This window comes from Corythoichthys intestinalis, chromosome 2 (assembly GCF_030265065.1).
Source record: "Corythoichthys intestinalis isolate RoL2023-P3 chromosome 2, ASM3026506v1, whole genome shotgun sequence".
Lineage (NCBI taxonomy): Eukaryota > Metazoa > Chordata > Actinopteri > Syngnathiformes > Syngnathidae > Corythoichthys > Corythoichthys intestinalis.
Genome location: NC_080396.1, coordinates 75,086,739 through 75,109,216, shown reverse-complemented (window position 1 = coordinate 75,109,216; position 22,478 = coordinate 75,086,739). Strand labels below are relative to the sequence as shown.

Sequence of the window (22,478 nt, the reverse complement as noted above, 5' to 3'; positions counted from 1 at the left end):
GCATAAATCCCTCAATTTTTAATAGATGTGGACGTAAAAAGGTCTCAATTCTTTGTTAAAAGAGCAAAGAACCGGGCAGTTAGCATTTATTTCACGTAAATATGTTAAATGTGCTGCTAGTCTTTAAGCCACTGTGGTGCCGCATTATCACCACAAAGAGCTTTTTCCGTTGAAAATTCTTGAGAATAAACGCTAAAAGCTGTAATGTGAAGTAAGGTTGGCCAACCATGTTTTGAATAATATCAATGGCTAAACAGTTATAAGCATATTTGCATTATTTTTTTTAACGCAACCCTTCCAGATTCTTTGTTTAACCCATAGCAACGCCCTTGACAACGAAAATGCTTTTCTTCGGCAATCTTCGGAAATTACGTCACACCGGGAAGTGCGAGGGAAGTCTGCCATAGAACAGTATTGTTTGTTGCATTGCTTCTCGGTAAGATGCCACGACGGTGTGTGGCGATGTCTTGTTCTCACTCAAATGAAAAGTTGTATGAGTGGCCAAAGGATAGCAGGGCACATAAATGGACATCTTTCGTTCGCATGAAGCGAATGAATTTCATGCCATCATCGAGTAGTGTTCTCTGCAGCAAACACTTCTAAGATGCCTGCTTCCTTAACCGGTCTGCTTATGATCAAGGATTTGCCAAAAAGTAAGTGTGATTTTTGGATAGATGACTGACGACTTTGTCAAAGCAGAGCTGCCAACTGTTATGGAATGAACAGTATAAGCTAGCGACGTTGGCCTAAAGTTAATTCGTGGCAATCCCCGATCATAGTTGTTGTTGCGTTCGCGTTCGTACATAAGCGGGTCGGCGCCGCGGTAATTCACGGTCACGTTGCAGTAGGAGACACACACCGCCGGTGAGTTTGTGCACATTTATTTGTATTTGTATTATGTATTTCCACCTTCATGCTTCAAGCATTGCATTGCATTTGTACGGTTCGCTGTTTCTTTTACGGTGATCGCTTGATTGCCTTATAGTTTCGCGAGAGCCGCTGACAGGTGACAAGTGTTGCTTTTAATGTCTGCTGGCAGCGAATCAGCGAGCGCGCAGGTCACACAGTGAATCATGGGATATGTAGTCTCGGGACAACACTGAAGTGGTGCTTTGTAATCTGTTCGCTTGTGTGAAAAAACTACATTTCCTCACGCCATTAGACGCCACTTTGTTTTCTTATTGTTGCCACAATAAAGTGGAAAAAGCCATCGACGACTGTGATATAGTGGATATTATTTAGTTGTAATACGGGAGTTCACCAGTAGAGGGTACGCATGTCATTTAGATGTGTTATTGTTTGTGGCTTACTCCTGACTAAAAGAAAAGTTGTTGTTCAGTCACTTGGCAAGACGTTGAGTAAAGTTGTAAAAGCCAATAAAGGTGTTGTGTGGGTCACTCGGTCAAGATATAACAACGACTCATCTCCTTCTTTCCCCCCAACATTTTTATATTATTATTTTATATGCACAAGAGCTGCCGGATCTGCCAAAACGAACATGAAGTCCGATTATTATTTTTTTTAACAATGTCATCAGATAGACCAAAAACATAAAATTATGTGAAAATGCCTGCATCTTCAAATCATGAAAATAGTAACAGCCTATATCTTACCAATGTTGTAATCTCGATGGGTCTTGTATCCATTCCATGTCAGGTAGTCTAGGCACATTGTTTGCATCCTGATTAGCGTCTGGCTAATACATGTGAGGTCCAACATAAAATTCCAAGCTCCTCTTCTTCCTCCAACTCGTCAAAAACTTGGATCTCCTCCCTTGTGCTCGATCTATCGCTTATATCGCTGTTTGAATCATTGTTTGAAGGGCTTTGTATGGCGGCCATATGTATGGAGGTGCCATCACGTTCCCGGTGTGACGTATCACTTCCGGGTTTGTCCCCTTTCAGGCTCGAACTTCGGAAACGCGATTATTTTGTCAAATATACAACATATAAATGATTTTTTTCATGCTTTATTTGTTGGACAATGTTTAATTACTTTACTTGTGACCCTATTTGGCATGTGAAGAAATTACTTCACATTACTGCTTTAAATCCCTGAATTATTTATAGATGTGGATGTAAAACAGTCTCGATTCTTTGTTAAAAGACCAAAGAATCGGGCAGTTAGCATTAATTTTTACGTAAATATGTCGAATATGCTGCGGACGCCTTATGAAAATTCTTTTGCTGTTGAAAATTCTTGTGAGTAAATGCTTAAATCCCTGAATTATTTATAGATATGGACGTAAAACGGTCTCGATTCTTGGTTAAAAGCAAAACAAAAAACAAAAAACGCGCAGTTAGCATTTATTTTATGTAATTATTGCAAACTATGACGCCAATGCCGTACCAGCTGATTTTTCCCATTGATTTTTTTCACAACATTTCAAAATGCGTGCAGGGTACGCAAAATATATTAATTCCCTTGAATCCTCGAACAAATCACTTCTGGATTGAAAAAAAATTACGTCTATCCATCTTGCCTCTTCGGTCCTCGGGTGGTTTTGACTAAGCAAAGCAAATGACCGTCTAAGGTGCTAGTCACATGATCTGTCCGAATTTTTTTTTTGACCCATTTTATTGCTTTACAACTTTTATAGACAATATTTTACCAGAAAATTCTTAATTTTAAAATCATACGTAGGAAAGTCAATTACATGCAATGACACTTTCCGCTCCCCTCTCCCCCTTAAACTCTGCGTATGGAGTTAAGGCGATTTTAGTCCAATGCATTCGAGCCCGCCATAGAAATCCTCCCACGTAAGATGGCCGCCAGTTTCTTACAACGCCAAATCCCGCTTTGAGACATCTAGCCTTAAATATTTCATTTCTATGGGTTGAGGCTTCTAAATTTAGTTGTGATATCCGCGAAATAAGCACATCTATTAATCAAATAAAAGCATTTTTATGTTCAGGCCATGTTGGTCAGAAAACCCAAAAGTAGACATTATACCAATGAATTCCCTGGAATTAAACACCAAAAATTTATATTCCATATCATTTTTAATTCACCCATAGGATCTTTCATACTTCGGACACTTGCCTTTTACTTTGAAAGCATGTTCTTGATGTCTTCGCTGAATACGGCTGACTTTGTTATCTGCTGCGACTGCGTCCAAAAGTCAAAACAACGCTGATAAGAATGTGCTGTCTGATAAGAGGATGTTTATATTGATGAAGTGTGGCCTCACACAATGCCCTCTTAAGATAATTCACGATGACTCGACTGCTCGGCTGGCATTTTATCCTCTTTTGCGCTCCACGTTGCAGCCGCTAGCGAACGTCAACGTGCAACTTCCTGCGAGTGTTCTCCTCTGTTGTGTTGCGACCTGCAGGCGGCTCGTATTCGTGGTAAGATTCTGTTTGCTCAACCTGCAAATTGTTTGTAGAGGTTGTTTTTTCTGTGAACTCTGAGCGGAATTGATGGCCTGGAGTACTTTTTGTAGCCGTCAAGTGTGCTATTTTGGCTGCTGTAGAGATGTCAGATAGCTATCTGCAGGACAATCGACAAGGTTTAAGACAGGAGCGTATAGCGGTAGAATCATGCCAAAACAAACAAAAAATATATGGTTTGTAAATGCCCCCCCCCCCCCCCCAAAAAAAATGTTTTGCAAATATAAAACCCATCGTAGAGGACCTACGTGAAGTTGGCACCCCACCAGATACAAATGTATATAAAAATGATGTCAATTCTTTGTGCTACGTTTGTGCTTTAAAATTTTCATTTGTGCTGCTATCATTCAGGAAAAACCTGCTCTTAATAAATCGTTCAAATACATATTCCCACAAAAAACTGATTAATATACTTCAAAACTAAATACTGAGTGCATAAACAAACATTTGCTCAAACAAACATATACCTTATGTTGGTCTTAACAGGGCGCAGCTAGATCGAGCCATTTTACACCAGTTATGGCATATTCACTTTTGCCACTAGAGGGCAGTGTATCCACTGAAATCATCCCACAAAAAAACTGTTTAATATACTTTTAAACTAAATAACGAATGCATAAACAAACATTCACTAAAACAAAAACATACCTCATTTTGGTCTTAACAGGGAGCAGCTGGATCCAGCCATTTTAGATGACTTATGGCATATTGACCGTTGCCACTCGAGGGCAGTGTATCGACCGAACTCATCCCACAAAAACTGCTTCATATACTTTTAAACTAAATAACGAAAGCATAAACAAACATTTGCTCAAACAAAAACATACCTTATGTTGGTCTTAACAGGGAGCAGCTGATCCAGCGACTTTAGACGAGTTATGGCATATTCACCGTTGCCACTAGAGGGACTAGTATCCACTGAAATCATCCCACAAAAAAACTGCTTAATATACTTTTAAACTAAGTAACGAATGCATAAACAAACATTTGCCCAAACAAAACACCTATTGTTGGTCTTAACAGAGAGCACCTGGTTCCAGCCATTTTAGACAAGGTATGGCATATTCACCGTTGCCACTAGAGGGCAGTGTATCCACCCAAATCAATAAAACTAAATGCAACACTTAAAAAACAAACCATTACAACATCATTCTAACTAAACAAATCCTCAAAGCGGCAAAAATTTGATTCAAAGCTTTTTCTAATCTAATTACTCGAGTTAATCAATTAATCGCTATAGCCAGGGGTGCACATAATTTTTTTGCCCAGGTTCTCAGAGGAGGACCTGGAGATGTGACTTGGTCCTCATTGAGCTTGAGAGCCGACCCGCCCGATGCGATAAATTTATGACAAGCTTCACTTAGAGCCAATTAACTTTAATTAATTATATTAACAATTAATGCTTGATTAAAATCAACTGGCACAACAAAATTGCCATTACTTTGAAGTGAAATGTAAAGAAATAAAAAGCACCTATTCAAAATAAAGGGCATTATGCGGCTCCCACATTAACTCCAAGCCTTTTTAAAAGTGGGATGTCCTCCTCATACGACCTCATTGAACGTGCATGTTTAGCTTTGTAAAATGCGAGCAAAAACACGTTTGTCAGTGCATTTCGCTGTTCATTACCTTTATTCCGCCACTTGTCCATAGGGCGAGTGGGGTCCTGTTTGACATCGATATTTTGCGTAATTGCCACATGTGCTCTGTTTTTTCGTGCTTTTCAAAGTTTGGATGGCTGAAATTCTTTGACCCAACATAAAATGCGCTGCTCTTATCGGCGACATTGGGATTCTCACGGCACATTTTGTACCGCATTTCCGTGCGAGCATCATTTGCTTCTAGCCATGGTACATCCTGTAGCCACTTTTCAGCAAAAGTCCTTTTTTTCGGTAGCTCCGGTGACGTCTCTGTCGTCTGTCTTTTGACGGGGGTGGGGGAACACGGAAGTAATTACTCAGTGTGGCCTGCCTCTTCGACATTTTGAGAAGTTATTTTCTCGTGTCCACTGCAAATACAGTGGTCAGCCATCGGTACGCAAAAGCGTATCTAAGCCGTTGAGGGCCAGCGCGTTTGTCTACGTCCAGTACGCATGCGCGCATGCGGACCACTTATGTGCACCCCTGGCTATAGCACTAGTTATAGTTACTAGTTAGCTATAGCACCCACCTCTGGCTGTATGTTGCAGGCGTCGACACCAGAATGACTTCAACACAATCTCAAGCAAACAACATCACATGACGGAGCAGAAAAAAACTCTCGGACCCTTCACCTCGCCCTGCTCCGCCTCCTCGGGACGATGCCGGGCAGCGGGCGGAAAAGCGGCAGGCGTTCGCTATGGCGCTTTCTCTTCCCGCGCCGCGTCCGTCAGGAACGAGTGGTATTGGCTCGTAGCGAGAGCCTTCCGAGCGAGCAGGTGCTGAAGATCACCGTCACCGAGACCGCTGTGATCAAGGCCGGCTCAGGGGTCTTGAACCGTCGCTCCCTCGCCTACTTGACCCTCTGGTACTTCTTCAGCTTCTGCACTCTCTTCCTCAACAAGTACATCCTGTCGCTACTGGAGGGACAGCCGAGCATGCTGGGTAAGTTTTTAAGTTTTTTTTTTGTTTTGTTTTTTTCATCAAGGATGATAATGACGAAAATACTGTATTTCGTTGATGAACATTTTTTTTTTCATGACGATGAGACTATAAAAACGTGTCTCGGAAGAATGAAACACAACGAGCTGGATGTCAGTTTTCATCTGACGCGATGAAAATGCAGCCCGATAGCAAATTCGGCACGGACCGGTACAGGTCCCCGGCCCGATAGTTGGGGATCCCTGCTGAGTTGCTGAACCTATTACAAGACGGTATTATTCCAAAAAGATGTTGCAAAAAAATCAAATTTAGACCTGAACACTATGACCCATTACCCGTGTAAAGAGCATGAGTGCCCTCTAGTGGAGAAAAACATTGTCACCTTTGAATGGTTAATGGAGTCATGTGTTTATTGTAGGGCTGTAAACAATTAAAATTTTTAATCGAGTTAATCACAGCTTAAAAATTATTCGTAATTAATCGCAATTCAAACCATCTCTACAATATGTCATATTTTTCTGTAAATTATTGTTGGAATGGAAAGATAAGACAAGACGGACACAAACATTCAACATACTGTACATAAGTACTGTATTTATTTATTATAACAATAAATCCACAAGATGGCATTAACATTATTAACATTCTTTCTGTGAAAGGGATCCACGGATAGAAAGACTTTTAGTTCTTAAAGGGATCCTCTGTTTTTAAGACAAGTAATTCTTAAAAGATACATGTTAGTATGAGTTATAATAATTTGATATTAAAACCCCTCTTAAAGTTTTTGTTTCAATAAAGTTTGTAAAATTATTTTAAGTGATAGGTCGCCATTCTTGTTACGTCGCAGTGCGTGACGTCAGTGGTCCCGTTGCGGAAATCCCAGCACGTCACTCGTTAGCTTTCCCAAAATATCGTCTGTTCTACCCTTCCTATTTGAACCAGATCTGAAAAGTGAAGAGCAAGACAGCACTGTCGGTCGTTCTCAAGACGAGCTTCAGGGAAAAATGCGTGCAGCAAATACCTGATAAGACAAAAGTTGGGCAAAACTGGTGATGCGAGAGAGTCCTGTTGGGAAGTCCGGTTGGGAGCGAGAGTGTATGCTGTCTGGTTTTATTAGCAGATATTCAAGGTAAGCATATTGCGTTTTCAAACTTATACCAATATAATTATGTAGATTGTTAGGATCCAGAGCTGTCGTGTGCTTACAGTACAGGCCAAAGAGCACACCTTGTGTAATCCATGTCATGTACATTGTAACGCGTGGTAGCTAGGATACGTGTATAAAAGTACCAAAAAGGGGAGAAGCTTCCACTTATGCACATTTATTCACAAAAAATAATATTTCCACCTTGACCACTTTTCACTCGGGAGCTCAGCAGTACGCAAACACGCGTTCCCTGACGAACTCCGAACATTGTTGTAAGGTCCACGTCAGAGTCAATGTCGTCACTGTAGCGTGCCATAGTGCTTTAATTATTTAGTATGATTTGGGGAAAACTCCCACGAAGAATAGTCAACAAAAAAGATAGCAATAGTAATCCAAATCTGTATTTTTTTACTCACTCGAAGATCCAGGAATTAGACCGATACCATGGCAATGTCGCAGCTGCGATTAGGCCGTCGATTCCACAAAATAGACTGATCCGAAAAGCCGCCGTGGGACCGACGAATCAAAAAAATGGACAGATCCGAAACCAATTTTGCAGACGCGGTGGGACCGTCGGATCCAGAAAATAGACGGATCCCTGACTGAGGATCCAGGAAAAATGTTCGGGCGCTAGTTGTAACGCGTGGTGGGTAGGATGCGTGCATACAGGGACCAAAAAGAGGGAGAAGCTTCCACTTGTGCACATTTATTCAGTAAAAATAATAATTCCACCTTGACCACTTACTTCACTCCCCTTGTTTCCATTTGACTGGAAATTGCATCCAAAAGCAGCACATCGTGGCATTTTACTTAGAGAGTTTAGGCAGCAATAAGCAATTGTTGAACATGCAAGATACCAATGACGTCATCACTGCGAGCCCGCAAACCATGGCGCCAACTAACGGTCAAAATATGGACTAAATATTATAAAATATTGCCATTGATTTAACATTTTATGTGTTTCTAACAACATATTTTAGTACAAGAGAACAATTGTGGTTTACTAGAGCATCCATGTATTTAAGTTAGAGGATCACTTTAAAAGATACATTTGAGTACAAGTTGTAGTAATTTTATATTAAAACTAAAGTTGCACCGATACCGATACCAGTATCGGTAGGGGGCGCCGATCCGGCCCGAATTGGTGGTATCGGTATTGACGAGTACCAACATTTAGGGCGCCGATACCATCTACTTGCATCACTTGAAAGCAAATATACTGTCCTCCCCACGTGCGCTAACTTCCCAAATCATTACATATGTATGTCTTTGTCCCGAAATTACCAAACGAAATGTACATCTTCAATACTACGGATGTATGCGATGTTACACTGTTCATCTAACATAGCATTCACAAACGATTAGTATGCGTTAGCTAACGCTAACTGTTATAGCACCGATAGGATCAGAAAGCTTAAGACCGTGGGAGACTAAGCAAACTCATGGTTTCATGATGAACAATGAGTGGCAAATTAAGAGCGCCGTACTTCAAACTCGTCCTGTTTATGAAAGTCGATTATCATATGCTGGTGTTGTGCAGTAATGAGCAGAAGGGACTTCTGTGACCAGAAAACACTTGAGCGGCACACCGCGCACATTAGATATCATCAAATAGCAACCTAGATGTCATGTTAGATCCCTTGCCAACTCTCGCCCGCACACACTAGATATCATCAAATAGCAACCTAGATGTGCTACATTAGATCGCATGCCATTAGCTGCGTGAGCCCAGAGCAACGGTAGTCCATATACTACATTGATGAAATAGAAAGCGCCATGACTGAATGGAAGTTAAGCAGGCCAAATCAATCCATACCATTGAGTATAGACAATGCTGCAAATACTGTTAATTCAGTACATGTTACAGATGGACTCGGACCACAAATAGGATGTTTTGCTTATATGGTAAATATAGCTGCTAAGAGAGCTGCAGCAATCAACAGTGTGCCCCACTTTACAAACAGTAAAGATTGTTCTCATGCACTTATATACAAAATTTCTTCAGATCAGTAAGAAGTAAGCACATAAATATTATGCACTAAAATGCTTGTTTATATAATGGCACTGTTATTTTTTGCTTGTTAGCAAAAAAAAAAAAAATAATAATAATAACAGTTGTATTTTCTGTTTCAGAGCATTAAATGTATTGAATTGTATCGAAAATCAACCGAACCGTAACTTAACTGTATCGCTGCATATATAATATATATATATATATATATTATGCTATTATGCTAACAGAGTGGTATCGGAATGGTATCGGTATCGGCCTATACTGCACAGCCAGGTATCGGTATCGGGCCCAAAAAATGGTATCGGTGCAACACTAATTAAAACCCTTCTTAATGTTTTCGTTTTAATAAAATTTGTAAAATTTTCCATCAAAAAATAAACTAATAGCTGGTGTCAATGGTGAGTTTTAAATTAATTATAGATCTAGCCAAGGCAAAGTCTGAGTAAGTTTTATGTGTATTTTGCATAGCTTATTTGATTGGAAATGCCGGTTCTGTTTGCATTGAGCGCTTTTCTTTTTGTGAACATAATTTTTTTGAGGGATAGGAATATTTTTGTTGTGCTTTCACTAAATGATACTGTAGCGACTTAACTGTTCCGCCCAAATGCATGATGGGAAGTTGGGTAACCATGACTGTCAGTGGTGGCCGCCTGTGTCCGTTTTCATTTCTCTGCCTTTTTGCTCTCAGTGTGCTAAAACGGCGTCATTGTAAACTGTTTGAGGCAACGCATGAACGGGTCATTCCGTGCATGCGTTAATTGCAAATATAAAAATATTTTCAAACATTATTATATATATATTAATACTAATAATAATTCAAATATTTTAACGTGATTAATTTTAAAAAATTAATTACTGCCCGTTTTTGCGATAAATTTGACAGCACTCGTTTATTGTTGCGACATCTCATTGGTGAAACAGGTAGCGCTCCTGTCTGTATCTCTTGTAAAAATCAAGTCAGTATGTACAATAAAGAGGGGAAATGGAATGACTCTAGTGCAGTGGTTCTTAACCTGGGTTCGATCAAACCACAGGGGTTCAGTGAGTCTAAGGGGTTCGGCGAAAGTAAAGAAACGCAGAGCCTTATTTTCGTACGCTGATTGAATCTAGGCTAAGTGGCTTTTTAGACCAGGTTTTGGACTGATGTGATGAGCTCGATCTGATGGGTGGAGGAACTGGTTTGCTTAGTGGACGGTTGACTCGCGCTTGGTATGAGAGGAGTACAACAGACAAATGGGCAGCTTGGTCTCAAATTTTGACCTGTTCATAAAACATGCTGTCAAATTGGAACGGGAATTTGCTAAATTATGAGCTTGCTAGCTTAGATATATCAGTTTTTAATATAAAAAAATGCTTCATTATCTAATTCCGAAGGGCTCGGTGAATCCACATGTGAAACTTGTGGGGTTCGGTACCTTTAACATGATTAAGAACCACTGCTTTAGTGTATCCCAAAGTAAGTAAGAGGAGTGTTTCTTTTTTAAAAATCTACTCAAGTAAAATATTGTGTGGTAAAACTACTCAAAGAAGTAATTTTTTCTCAAAAAGTTACTCAAGTAAATGTAATGCGTTACTACTCACCTCTGCTTTCACGTGGGTTTAATTGAAAATAATGTAGGCTACTGATTTTCCTGCTGAGTGTGTATTATCACCAAGTTGTCATTGTCCTTGTAGACACTACAATATGTGCTCGTCTGTCTTGGGTTCTTTCGAAATTGTTGGAAACCTTGATTTATTTTTGGACTAGTTAATTTTACCGACGAAAACATTTGGGGTAACCGTTGACTAAAATTACTTGAGATTTGTATGAGATTTGGTTGGCTAAAAGTAGATGAAGAAATGACTAAAATATGACTAAGACAACTAAGTCTTCATACAAAAGACTTAGACGAAAATGAGTCATCATCACACACTAAATGTAGTTCATAGCGTTAGCGTAGCATTCGCATTAGCAATTGCTTCAGCGTGGTGAGCGTCCTTGAAAGTCTATGTCGCGTCCAGGTGGGTAGAATTAATTATTATGATTATCGTTAATTAAGTATTTTGGTCAAAAAGACTAAGATGAGAATGAAATTTTCTGCCCCAAAACTACATCGACTGAATAAAAGAAAGAGAACTATAATCACTCTTATGGTCTTATGGTCCCTTCTTTTTTTTTTTATGGGCAGGTGCTGTTCAAATGCTCTCCACCACCGTCATTGGCTTCCTTAAGATGTTGGTGCCCTGTTGCCTATACCAGCACAAGTCCAGGAACGAGTATCCCCCCAACTTCATCATGATCATGCTGTTTGTCGGACTGATGAGGTGACTTCCCTGAGCACGCGATGTCACGCTGGTTTGCGTCCAAAACAAGCTATTTCTGGTTGTCATCACCTGTAGTTGATAAGGGTGTAACCATTCATGTATTGAACCTTTTCAGTTTTGCAGGTTCGATCCGGTTCACTTGCGTAGCGTTTTAGTTTTGTTTTATGCACTTTTTTTCCCTTTGCAAAATGCATTATTGCTCATGCTTTAGTTCTGATGATTTGGAATTTTGTGCCTGTTCTCCAGGTTCACCACAGTGGTATTAGGCTTGGTTAGCTTGAAGAATGTGGCGGTGTCTTTTGCTGAGACGGTGAAGAGTTCGGCTCCTATTTTTACCGTCATTATGTCAAGACTTATTCTTGGAGAGTACACAGGTACATTACGAATATATATTTTTTAAAATATAGAATCAACCCTGTCGTGATATGCAATGTAAATTTATTGCAGGGTAAATAAAAATGAGGGCAGTCATCTTCCCGCCTGCGATTTAACGCTGCGTGCATACATTTGTGTGTGCGTGTGTTTGCGTGTGCTGCATGCACCCGTGCGTGGTGATTGCATTTGAGACTCCAGTTCTTTTCACAGGTGTTTATTGGTCATCAACACGCCATAGAATTAAAAGTTCTGACATACAAAATAAGGAAACACAGCTACGTATATTAAACTATGTAAAACGTTGGCATTGCTACCTTAAGGCTAATAGAAAAAAGAAAATGTGCTAACCACTTTAGCCAGCTATACACTGCTGGCCAAAGGTATTGGCAGCCCTGCAATTCTGTCAAATAATGGTCAATTTCTCCCAGAAAATGATTGCAAATACAAATGCTTTGGGAGTAATATCTTTATTGATTTTGCTTGCAATGAAAAACACAAAAGAGAATGGAATTTCTTTTTAAATCATTATCATTTTACACAAAACTCTAAACATGGGCCGGACCAAAGTAGTGGCACCCTTTGAAAAATCATGTCATGCTTCTCTAACCTGTTCAATTAACAGCACCTGCTACTTACTTGTGGCACATAATAGGTGGTGGCAATAGCTAAATCACACTTGCAGCCAGTTAAAATGGATTAAAGTTGACTCAACATGTCCTGTGTCCTTGTGTGTACCACATTGAGCATGGAGAAAGAAAGAAGACCAAGGAACTGTCTGAGGACTTAAGAAGCAAAATTGTGAGGAAGCATGGGCAATCTCAAGGCTACAAGTCCATTTCCAAAGACCTGAATGTTCCTGTGTCTACCGTGCAGTGTCATCAATAAGTGTAAAGCCCATGGCACTGTGGCTAACCTCCCTAGATGTGGACGGAAAAGAAAAATTGATGAGAGATTTCAACGAAAGATTGTGCGGTTGGTGGATGAAGAACCTCTAAAAAGGGAAAAGGGACTCTATGCTAGGATACCAAGCAAGACCCCACTTCTGACCGAGAGACATAAAAAAGCCAGGCTGGAGTTTGCCCAAACTTACCTGAGAAAGCGAAAAACGATTTGGAAGAATGTTCTCTGGTCAGATGAGACAAAAGTAGAGCTTTTTGGGAAAAGGCGTCAACATTGAGTTTACAGAGAAAAAAACGAGACCTTCAAAGAAAAGACCACGGTCCCCACAGTCAAGCATGGCGGAGGTTCCCTGATGTTTTGGGGTTGCTTTGCTCCCTCTGGCATTGGACTGCTTGACTGTGTGTATGGCATTATGAATTCTTAAGACAACCAACAAATTTTGCAGCATAATGTAGGGCCCAGTGTGGGTCTCTGTCAGCGGTCATGGGTCTTCCAGCAGGACAATGACTGAAAACACACTTCAAAAAGCACTACGAAATGGTTTGAGAGAAAGCACTAGAGAACTCTAAAGTGGCCAGCAATGAGTCCAGACCTGAATCCCATAGAACACCTGTGGAGAGAAAATGGCAGTTTGGAGAAGGCACCATTCAAATCTCAGACACCTGGAGCAGTTGGCCAAAGAAGAATGCTCTAAAATTTCAGCAGAGCATTGTAAGAAACTCATTGATGAATACCGGAAGTGGTTTACGCAGTTATTTTGTCTATAGGTTTTGCTACCAAGTATTAGGCCTAGGGTGCCAATACCTTTGTCCGGCCCATTTTTGGAGTTTTGTGTAAAATGATAATGATTTAATATTTTTTTTCCATTCTATTTTGTGTTTTTTCATTGCAAGCAAAATAAATGACGATATTAATACCAAAGCATTTGTAATTGCAATAATTTTATGGAAGAAACTGAGCATTATCTGACAGAATTGCAGGGGTGCCAATACTTTGGGCCAGCAGTGTAAAACATTGGCCAAGTCCTGTCTTCGAGAGCCGCTATCCAGCTCATTTTCCATATCTCCCACTTTTAACACACCTGAATCAAATAATCAGGATCCTTATCAGGCTTCTGTGGAGCTTGCTGATGAGCTGATCATTTGATTCAGGCGTGTTAAAGGAGGTAGACATGGCTCTCGAGGTCCGGACTTGAGCGTACTTATGAAAAGGCACAATATTTTATTTGTCCCTCATTGTAAACAACAACACTTGGATAATGTTAAAAAAAGTACAGTGGAAATTGGTCTTGAAAATTATTAAAAAGTGATTGAATTTGGCCATGAAAAACATGTACAAACTTCTGGCTTTTGTGCAGGCTTGTGGGTGAACCTCTCTCTGTTCCCCGTCATGGCGGGTCTTGCACTCTGCACGGCCACGGAGCTCAGCTTCAACTTGCTGGGCTTTTCTGCCGCTCTCTCCACCAACATCATGGACTGGTACGCTCACTCCGCTACCGTCTCAACCATACGTCAACAGCGCCCTCCACAGTTCACTAAATTAACACTCCCGTTTTAGTTTGCAGAATGTCTTCTCCAAGAAACTACTGAGTGGTGACACTTACAAATTCAGGTGGGAAAAAAAAAAAAAAAAAAAAGAGTAGAATAGACAATCATACATTTGTGAATTGTATTTATTTTGCTTCCAGCCCTCCAGAACTGCAATTTTATACCAGTGCAGCTGCAATCATCATGCTCATCCCAGCCTGGATTTTCCTCTTGGTAGGTCAACTACTGAATTTCCTCCTAAACTTGTATGGTGTACAGGAAGTGTTTAACTACAGATAAGAACAGTACAGGCCAAAAGTGTGGACACACGTTCTGATTCAATGCATTTTTTTTTTTTTTTTTTGTTAATTTGACTATTGACATTTTAGATTCTCAGCAAAGGCATCAAAACGACAAATGAACACATTTAGAGTTACGTATTTAACAAAAATTGGATTTTTTTTTTTTTTTTTTTTTTAGCACCCATCACCTTTTTCATTCCGGGCGTCAAAATGATATACAGTCCCTGACAAAAGTCTTGTCGCTTATCCATTTTGTAGAAACAATTGCTAGTAACCTGAATTTTAATAATTCAATTGGTTTCAGAAATGGCTCATATGAAAGCTAAGACCCTCCCAAATGATATTGAATGTACCAAAATATATTTGTATCACTGAAAAAAGATTTATCATTTAATGAAGACACAAAGGTCAAATTTTGGCAAGACAGAAGTTTTGTCGCCTACAGAAAGTAGTGTAAAAATTGAACAAAAAATGTGCTTCAAATACAAAAATATGTTACATAACATAAGCGAATTAAGTAGTGGTGCTGTGAGATCCAAATTGAATATTTTGTATGACTTCTATGGGCTTCAGCAAGGACTCATACAATTTATTGATGAAGTCATCAGTAGGGATGGGAATGGAAATCCGATTCCAATTCCGAACCGGTTGGCATCAACGTAAATCAGCGATGATTAGCTGCTAGTACAATAATAACACAAACTGTTAGCATGCGTCTGCTGGCATTTGCGCATCGTTCAAAGCACTACACAACTGGATTTAAGTGTCCGATTGCGAGTGGAAACACACAACAACAACGACATAAAAGATGATACATACAGGCGTTGCCTCTGTAGATAAACATTAACAAAGAACGTAGGCTCGTAGCAGTATTTCCCTCTGTCACTAACTCGCTCACTCGCTTGGATGCGGCATTTCTTCTTCACATGAGCGCGTTCTTCTTCGCGTGAGGAAGCGCAAGGGCGCCCCCACATGAGCGCGAAAGCACCATAAAAGCACCATAAAAACTAAAAGGCATGCATTTCAATATAATGGTAAATAATACACTTTAACTGTTAAAGTGGATTATTTCCCCAAACTACAGCTTGGTTATTATCTATTTAATTAATAGTGTTATTATTATTATTATTATATTATTATTTTTATTTTATTGACTTTTGTTCCGTGAAGAATCCAGAAAGGGTTATTTAATTGTGGCTTTCTGAAAAACAATAATTTTTTACATTTAGGCACTCCTGCAATCGTCACACTTTTTCTGTTAAAAACTGACCCCGGCCCCTCATCAGAGAAGGGAAAAGTTATGTGGCCCTCACAGGAAAAAGTTTGGGGACCCCTGCTTTAACACATATTGCCAAAGGCAGAACAACGACCTATATGTCAATATATATCAATATTTTTTATTTCTATTAGAAAAATGTTTCAGTAAAATGTTACACATTCTTGTGCATCTGCCACTTATTGCCACAGTTAGCATTGAGGCTTTGGGCCTCTTTTGACCTCGTTGTGGGTTTGTAAGGTTGTGACATCTGATTAAACAAACTCGATGCCAATCAAAAGGTTTGTTCTTTTCCCCCAAATTAGAATCGATAAGAGAATCGATAAAGAATTGAATCGTTAAGCAATATCGATAATGGAATCGGAATCGTAAAAATCGTATCAATTCCCATCCCTAGTCATCAGGAACATCAAAGAAAGCAGTCTTGCATGCCTCCCAGAGTTCATCAACATTCTTGGGTTTCGACTTCCATGCTTCCTCTTTCATCCTACCCCAGACATTCTCAATGATGTTCATGTCTGATGACTGGGCTGACCAGTCTTGGAGGATCTCACCAGATGGGGTTCAAGTCAGGAGAGTTGACAGGCCAATTGAGCACAGTAATGCCATGGTCAGTAAACCATTTACCAGTGGTTTTGGCACCGTGAGCAGGTGTCAGGTCTTGCCGAAAAAGGAAATCTTTATCTCCATAAAGCTTTTCAGCAGATGGAAGCATGAAGTGCTCCAAAATCTCCTGATAGCCAGCTGCATTGACCCTGCCCTTGATAAAACACAGTAGACCAACACCAGCAGCTGACATGGCACCACCAAGACCATCACTGACTGTGGGTACTTGACAATGGACTTTAAGGCATTTTGGCATTTCCTTCTCCCCAGTCTTCTTCGAAACTCTGGCACCTTGATTTCCGAATGACATGCAAAATTTGAGCAACAGTCCAGTGCTGCTTCTCTGTAGCCCAGGTCAGGCGCTTCTGTCGCTGCTTCAGGTTCAAAAGTGGCTTGACCTGGGGAATGCGGCACCTGTAGCCCATTTCCAACACACAACTGTGCACGGTGGCTCTGGGTGTTTCTACTCCAGACTCAGTCCACTGTTTCTGCAGGTCCCCCAAGGTCTGGAAGGTCCTTCTCCACAATCTTTCTCAGGGTGCGGTCACCTCTTCTGGTTGTGCAGCGTTTCCTGCCACACTTTTTCCTTCCCACAGACTTCCCACTGAGGTGCCTTGGTATAGCACGCTGGGAACAGCCTATTTGCTCAGAAATTTCTTTCTGTGTCTAAGCCTCTTGCTTGAGGGTGTCAATGATGGCCTTCTGGACAGCAGTCAGGTCGGCAGTCTTGCCCATGATTGCAGTTTTGAGTAATGAACCAGGCTGGGAGTTTTTAAAAGCCTCAGGAATCTTTCGCAGGGGTTTTGAGTTAATTCGTTGATTCAGATGATTAGGTTAGTAGCTTCTTTAAAGTACCTTTTCATGATATGCAAATTTTTTGAGATGGGGAGTTTTGTTTTTTCTTAACTTTTTTGCCAAAATCATCAATATTAAAACAATACAAGGCTTGAACTACTTCAGTTGTGTGTAATGAACCTAAAATATATGTAAGTCTAATGTTTATCATTACATTACAGAAAATAATGAACTTTATCACAATATGCTTTTTTTTTTTTAGAAGGGCTAGTATGTACATCTATGTTCAAAATGACACTCATTTTAAAAATGAAAACACTTGACACAAACAGTTGCTGTTCAAATGTTCATCTAGTCTCATAAATGTGTAAATTTAGTATATTAAATTAGCCTAATTTACCTACCAAACTTCCGCTAGCTTAAATGCTATGAATGCTAATGTGATTACAATTCGCATAGCAAATCGCTCGCACCTAACTCCACAAACTAGCTGTAAACTTAATTGCAAATTTATACGCAAACATATATTGGCTGAAACAACTTACAGCCTTATGTGGGCAAAACCATGCGCAGCTATCGTTTGTCCATTTTGTTGAGTTGAGTTGCTAAGTCATACAGGGCGACATTACAGCCAGACCCAACGCTGCCACCAGAAGGCAGTGTATCCTCCATCATTAAACAAAATACAATACTTTTGGACTTTTTGGAGTTATTATTAACTTTTAAAGTGTTACCGTAATTTCCCGAATATAAGGCGCACCCGTGTATAATGGGCACCCCAAATTTACTTATAAAATCTAGGGCAATTTATTGTACCCGTTTATAACGCACACCCTAATTTTAGCACCAATAAATAGAAGAATACAAGAAAACAGAGCTCGTGTACAGATACAGAAATGTCATTTTACTGACTGGTGAAACACAGCACAAGCATAGCACATTGGTAGTTCAAAACATTACCATAAACTGACAATATTTACGGTAATAATATGATTTGACAGCTTCTCCAACTTACCAGAATCTAGGAGAAAACAGATGTGACTTTTCTTTTAAAGGCTGCTGTATAATTTGCTCGTTTCATCATGATGAGTAAATGTTTCTTCCATGGATTGATACGGTAAAATGAAAGTGAGAACATAAGTCGGAAATCTGTGAGAGGTCTGTCTCCATCCATGTACCCGTTTATAATGCACACCATGATTTTACAAGTTGATTTTGGGGATAAAAAGTGTGCGTTATATTTGGGAAATTACGGTAATTCCGATTTACGCGGAAATTCGGGTTACATCGCCAGCGTAGGAATGGAACGGGATAATGTGTAGTCATTTTATGACTTTTTCCCCCTCCTAATATTACCTTAATGTCCTAATTTTACGGCAATGGTATTTTTGTGTTGATAAAAACCTTACGCTGGTCAAAGTCTCAGCCGGGAAAAACAAATGTGAAATTCACCGTCTTGAAGTCAAAAAGGGTGACCTACGTGAATTGTGTTGATCCGAGGAGAACATTTTTAAGGGGGGGGTGTCGGGAGATTTTTTTTTATGTCGGACGCATGATATGCAAGCGGGGAAAGCGGCACAAAGCCAAAAAAGCGCACCAGACTGGCCAAAACATTGACTTATTTCAACAAATCAAAGGAGGGTACACTGTAGTGTCCTGTCTCTTCAATGCCAAGCTTGGCTGCACGTCAGCCGTGAACACCTAAAGAGCCGTCACCCAATTGTTATATTGGAAGACGACAGGAGAGTCCATCTAACTAACTAACGACACTTTTATTGAAGTTGCTAAGCCTGTCGTGATATGCATACAAGTCCATTTATCGCACGGTAAACAAAGATGAGGGTGGTAATTTTCACGGCTGCGTTTTATAGCCGAGTGCGTTCACGTGTGCATACATTTGTGCATGGGTATGCACAAATGTATACCCATGATGGCATATGAGACTCCAGTTCTTTTCACAGATATTTATTGGTCATCAAAACGCCGAAGAATTAAAGTTCACACGTACAAAATAAGGAAACACATCTACCGTATTGGCCCGAATATAAGACAGGGTTTTTTGCCATGAAATAAGACTGGAAAAGTGGTGATCGTCTTATATTCGCAGTCTAGACGTTATACCAATTCAGGACGCTAGATGGCGCCAGATATCATTGAAGTGGTGTTCTGTCATGACAGATCTCAGCTACTCTCAAATATAACCAGTTTGCAATATTTTATTGCATTGTTTTTCCTTATTCAGATTTGTTCCAAGACTACAGTTACAATTAGACTTCACTTTGATGGTTAATGCAATTATTGCAATTTTGTTGTTTTATAACAATAGATTGGTTTGTTGACATTTCAAAACCAGAAGCCATTAATTTACAAATGTGATTGCACTTTAGTTTACATATTTAAATGTTCAGATATTAAGATTTGAATGAGGCAAAATAACATGCTTTTTCTCGCAAATATATTGTTGTAATCATCTGTTTCAGATGTACTGTAATTATTTTCTGTATAAAAACATATTTGGTGTCCAAAAAGTCTTTTTTTCAAACTTTTGTCTTGAAAAAGAGGGGTCGTCTTATAATCAGGGCCGTCTTATATTCGGGCCAATGCGGTATATTGAACACGGTAAGCGTTAGTATTGCTACATTAAGGAAACATGAAAAATCGCTGGTTAACAGCATTTGCAAACTAAAAAATGAAAGAAAGAAAAAATCTATTCCTGACACTACATGCAATGACAAGAAGTGCTTTTTTGCGGAGTGAAACGGTTAGCAGTTTAGCGAACGTACTTTTGGGAAACAATTCTAAATCGAAGCACATCATGTTCATCATATAAATAACGATATCTGGAGTTAATCCCACATACTTCATAATTCAGCTTCTACACTAAGAATAGCTTTAAAATGACACGCTTTATGAAAAATCTGATTAGCAATGAATAAATATTATTATACTATTTTATGTAGGAGTATACTATAATATTAATGCTAGATATTTTCTTTTAAGAATTGTTTTGAATCATGTTGGAAAGGGGAAGTCGGTGTTCTGAATCTGTTTACATTCCATTCTTTTGCACTAGTTAGTGCTATCAACATTTGACCTCATTGTTATGCTTTACTGTTATTTATGTGTGTATTTCTACTTTGATAAAGAATTTAAGTGTTCCCAAATGTTTTTGTGAATAAATAAGCGTCATCAAAAATTTCATTGCTAAATTAGTAAAAAAAAAAAAAAATTTTTAAAAGGGAAAAAAAAATATTAGATTAGTCGACTAATCGTAAAAATAGTCTGCTGACTAATCGGGAGAAAATTAGTCGTTTGGGACAGCCCTAGTTGTACAGTGTACCGGAACTTATTTCCACCAAAATCTCTCACTTTTTTTAACCCAATTTCATGCCTCTATAATATCACAATATGACTTGATTAGATAAAAAACAATAAATAAATGTATTAATAAAAAAAAAAAATCCAGCCGATTGACAATGTCTAAAGTACATTAAGAAAGGAAACACATAAGTTGTTTAAAAAATAACTTCAATCAAAAAAAAGTTTCCAAATGCTCTTTTTTGGGGGGGGAGGGGGTCTCAAATGTATTTTTGTATTCAAACACATTTTTTAAAATTGAAAACATATATTTTGATTCAAGAAACTTTTTTTTTTAATTGAATGAATAATAAAGACAGATCTATCTCGATACATATTGGCCCAGAATCTGCTACCCGATATTATAATGCAACTTTAGTTAAAAGGGATCGGACATTTAGTGCCGTCAATGGTAGACAACGATATAACTCATCACCGTTTTCCAGGAAACTCCAGCAGCTGAGAAAAGCGGACATACCTTCACCTTCAGTCAGGACATCATCATGTTACTAGTCTTCAACGGCGGCCTGTTCCACCTGCAGAGTGTCACCGCCTACGCTCTGATGGGACGCATTTCTCCGGTTACTTTTAGGTAGAGTATTCACTAGTAGTAGAAAATGTATTGAATGCGAGTGACGTCACCTCACGTTTCTTGCCCCTTTCTCAAACCAATTGGCTCAAGTGGTTCAATGCTTCACGAGGCTTCATTTCACTACTAGCTAAACCCATTCTCTCTTCCCCAGCGTGGCAAGCACGGTGAAACACGCCCTATCTGTATGGTTGAGCGTCATCGTGTTCAGCAATCAGATCACAATGCTCAGCGCCACCGGCACCGTCCTGGTCTTCTTGGGGGTTTTCTTGTATAACAAAGCCAGGCAGGCTCAGCGGCAGCGCTTGCAAGCCATGGCTGCACAGCAGAACCACAAACTCCAATCTGAAAAACAGGAAGTCCAACAAGGCCCGCAGTCTCACTAAAGACTGAGATTTTAAAGCCATTCCAGTACAAGAGGACCAGCATACATTTTTCAGGTATGATCCAGTTGAGGAAGGGACTCCTGTTGTAAGGTGAAGCCTTTGGTGAAGCCCTGTGGAACATTTTTTTTTTCTTCATCATGCTGCCAATGGAAGCGAATGCTTGCTTTCAGCCCTCCCGGTGCAATTGGATTGGATGTCTATTGCTGTCAATAGCAGTTCAGTTAGAACTTTTCAATGGTGCTTGGAGATGTGAATAGTTAAAGATTCCAAAGTGACAAATGTGTATGTGTTATTTTTATTTTTTTTAAATGATTTCATTGGATGCATGCGAATAAATAAAGAGGTTTGAATAAGGCCTCAACTTGCGTGAGAAGTGACAATCAGCAATTTAATGAGAATGGGTTTGTATTTGTTTCTCGGTGGACCTCTTCATCTGTGATTTTGGTCCGACCATAGAAGGGGAGAAGAGAGAGAGAAAGCGATGAAAGTGGCGAGAACATTCCGTTTACGAAAGTTTTTTTATTTGATGCATCTCCACTTCATATTATGAAACAATTTCCAAAATACGAGAGATGCAGCCATCATTCCCGCTAGCAAAAAATTTGAAAAGTCATTTGGTTTGTAAAGCAGCAAATGCTGAAAATTATGACGTTTTCTCACATTTAGTGCCACACAGTGTTTAAAATGTGATGTGAAAAGTTTGGTCGCTTTTTTTTTTTTTTTGGTTTTGTTTTGCACATTTGTAGCACCATTTAGCAACTTAAATATTTTTATATAATATGTATTAGACCTGAATTATTAAATCTAGAAATATTTATTTTAATCTAAAAAATAAATCTTAAATATAAATCTTATAAGTAAATCTTACATTTATATCTAAAATATAACTCTTACAACTAAATCTTAAAACTAAATCTAAATGTTAAATAA

The 22,478-nt window shown here is 39.3% G+C and overlaps 1 protein-coding gene across 1 annotated transcript; it reads left to right on the top strand.

The window, feature by feature from the left end:
- The first annotated feature begins 3,094 nt into the window (after window positions 1-3,094).
- LOC130930482 (solute carrier family 35 member E2A-like) lies at window positions 3,095-22,237 on the top strand. The gene is made up of 9 exons (XM_057858464.1): window positions 3,095-3,350; window positions 5,581-5,974; window positions 11,301-11,436; window positions 11,683-11,810; window positions 14,069-14,189; window positions 14,269-14,322; window positions 14,399-14,471; window positions 21,020-21,165; window positions 21,317-22,237. Exons 2-9 carry the CDS (start codon window positions 5,692-5,694, stop codon window positions 21,546-21,548), a joined length of 1,173 nt encoding a protein of 390 aa, XP_057714447.1. The 5' UTR covers window positions 3,095-3,350; window positions 5,581-5,691; the 3' UTR covers window positions 21,549-22,237.
- Window positions 22,238-22,478: the final 241 nt, after the last annotated feature.

What these genes read in the sequence shown, in the direction of transcription:
- LOC130930482 (XM_057858464.1), top strand. Translation starts at nt 5,692, where the DNA reads ATGCCGGGCAGCGGGCGGAAAAGCGGCAGGCGTTCGCTATGGCGCTTT. An exon ending in GGGACAGCCGAGCATGCTGG is followed by an intron (nt 5,975 to 11,300) that starts GTAAGTTTTTAA and finishes TTTTATGGGCAG; the next exon opens with GTGCTGTTCAAATGCTCTCC. An exon ending in ATTTCTCCGGTTACTTTTAG is followed by an intron (nt 21,166 to 21,316) that starts GTAGAGTATTCA and finishes TCTCTTCCCCAG; the next exon opens with CGTGGCAAGCACGGTGAAAC.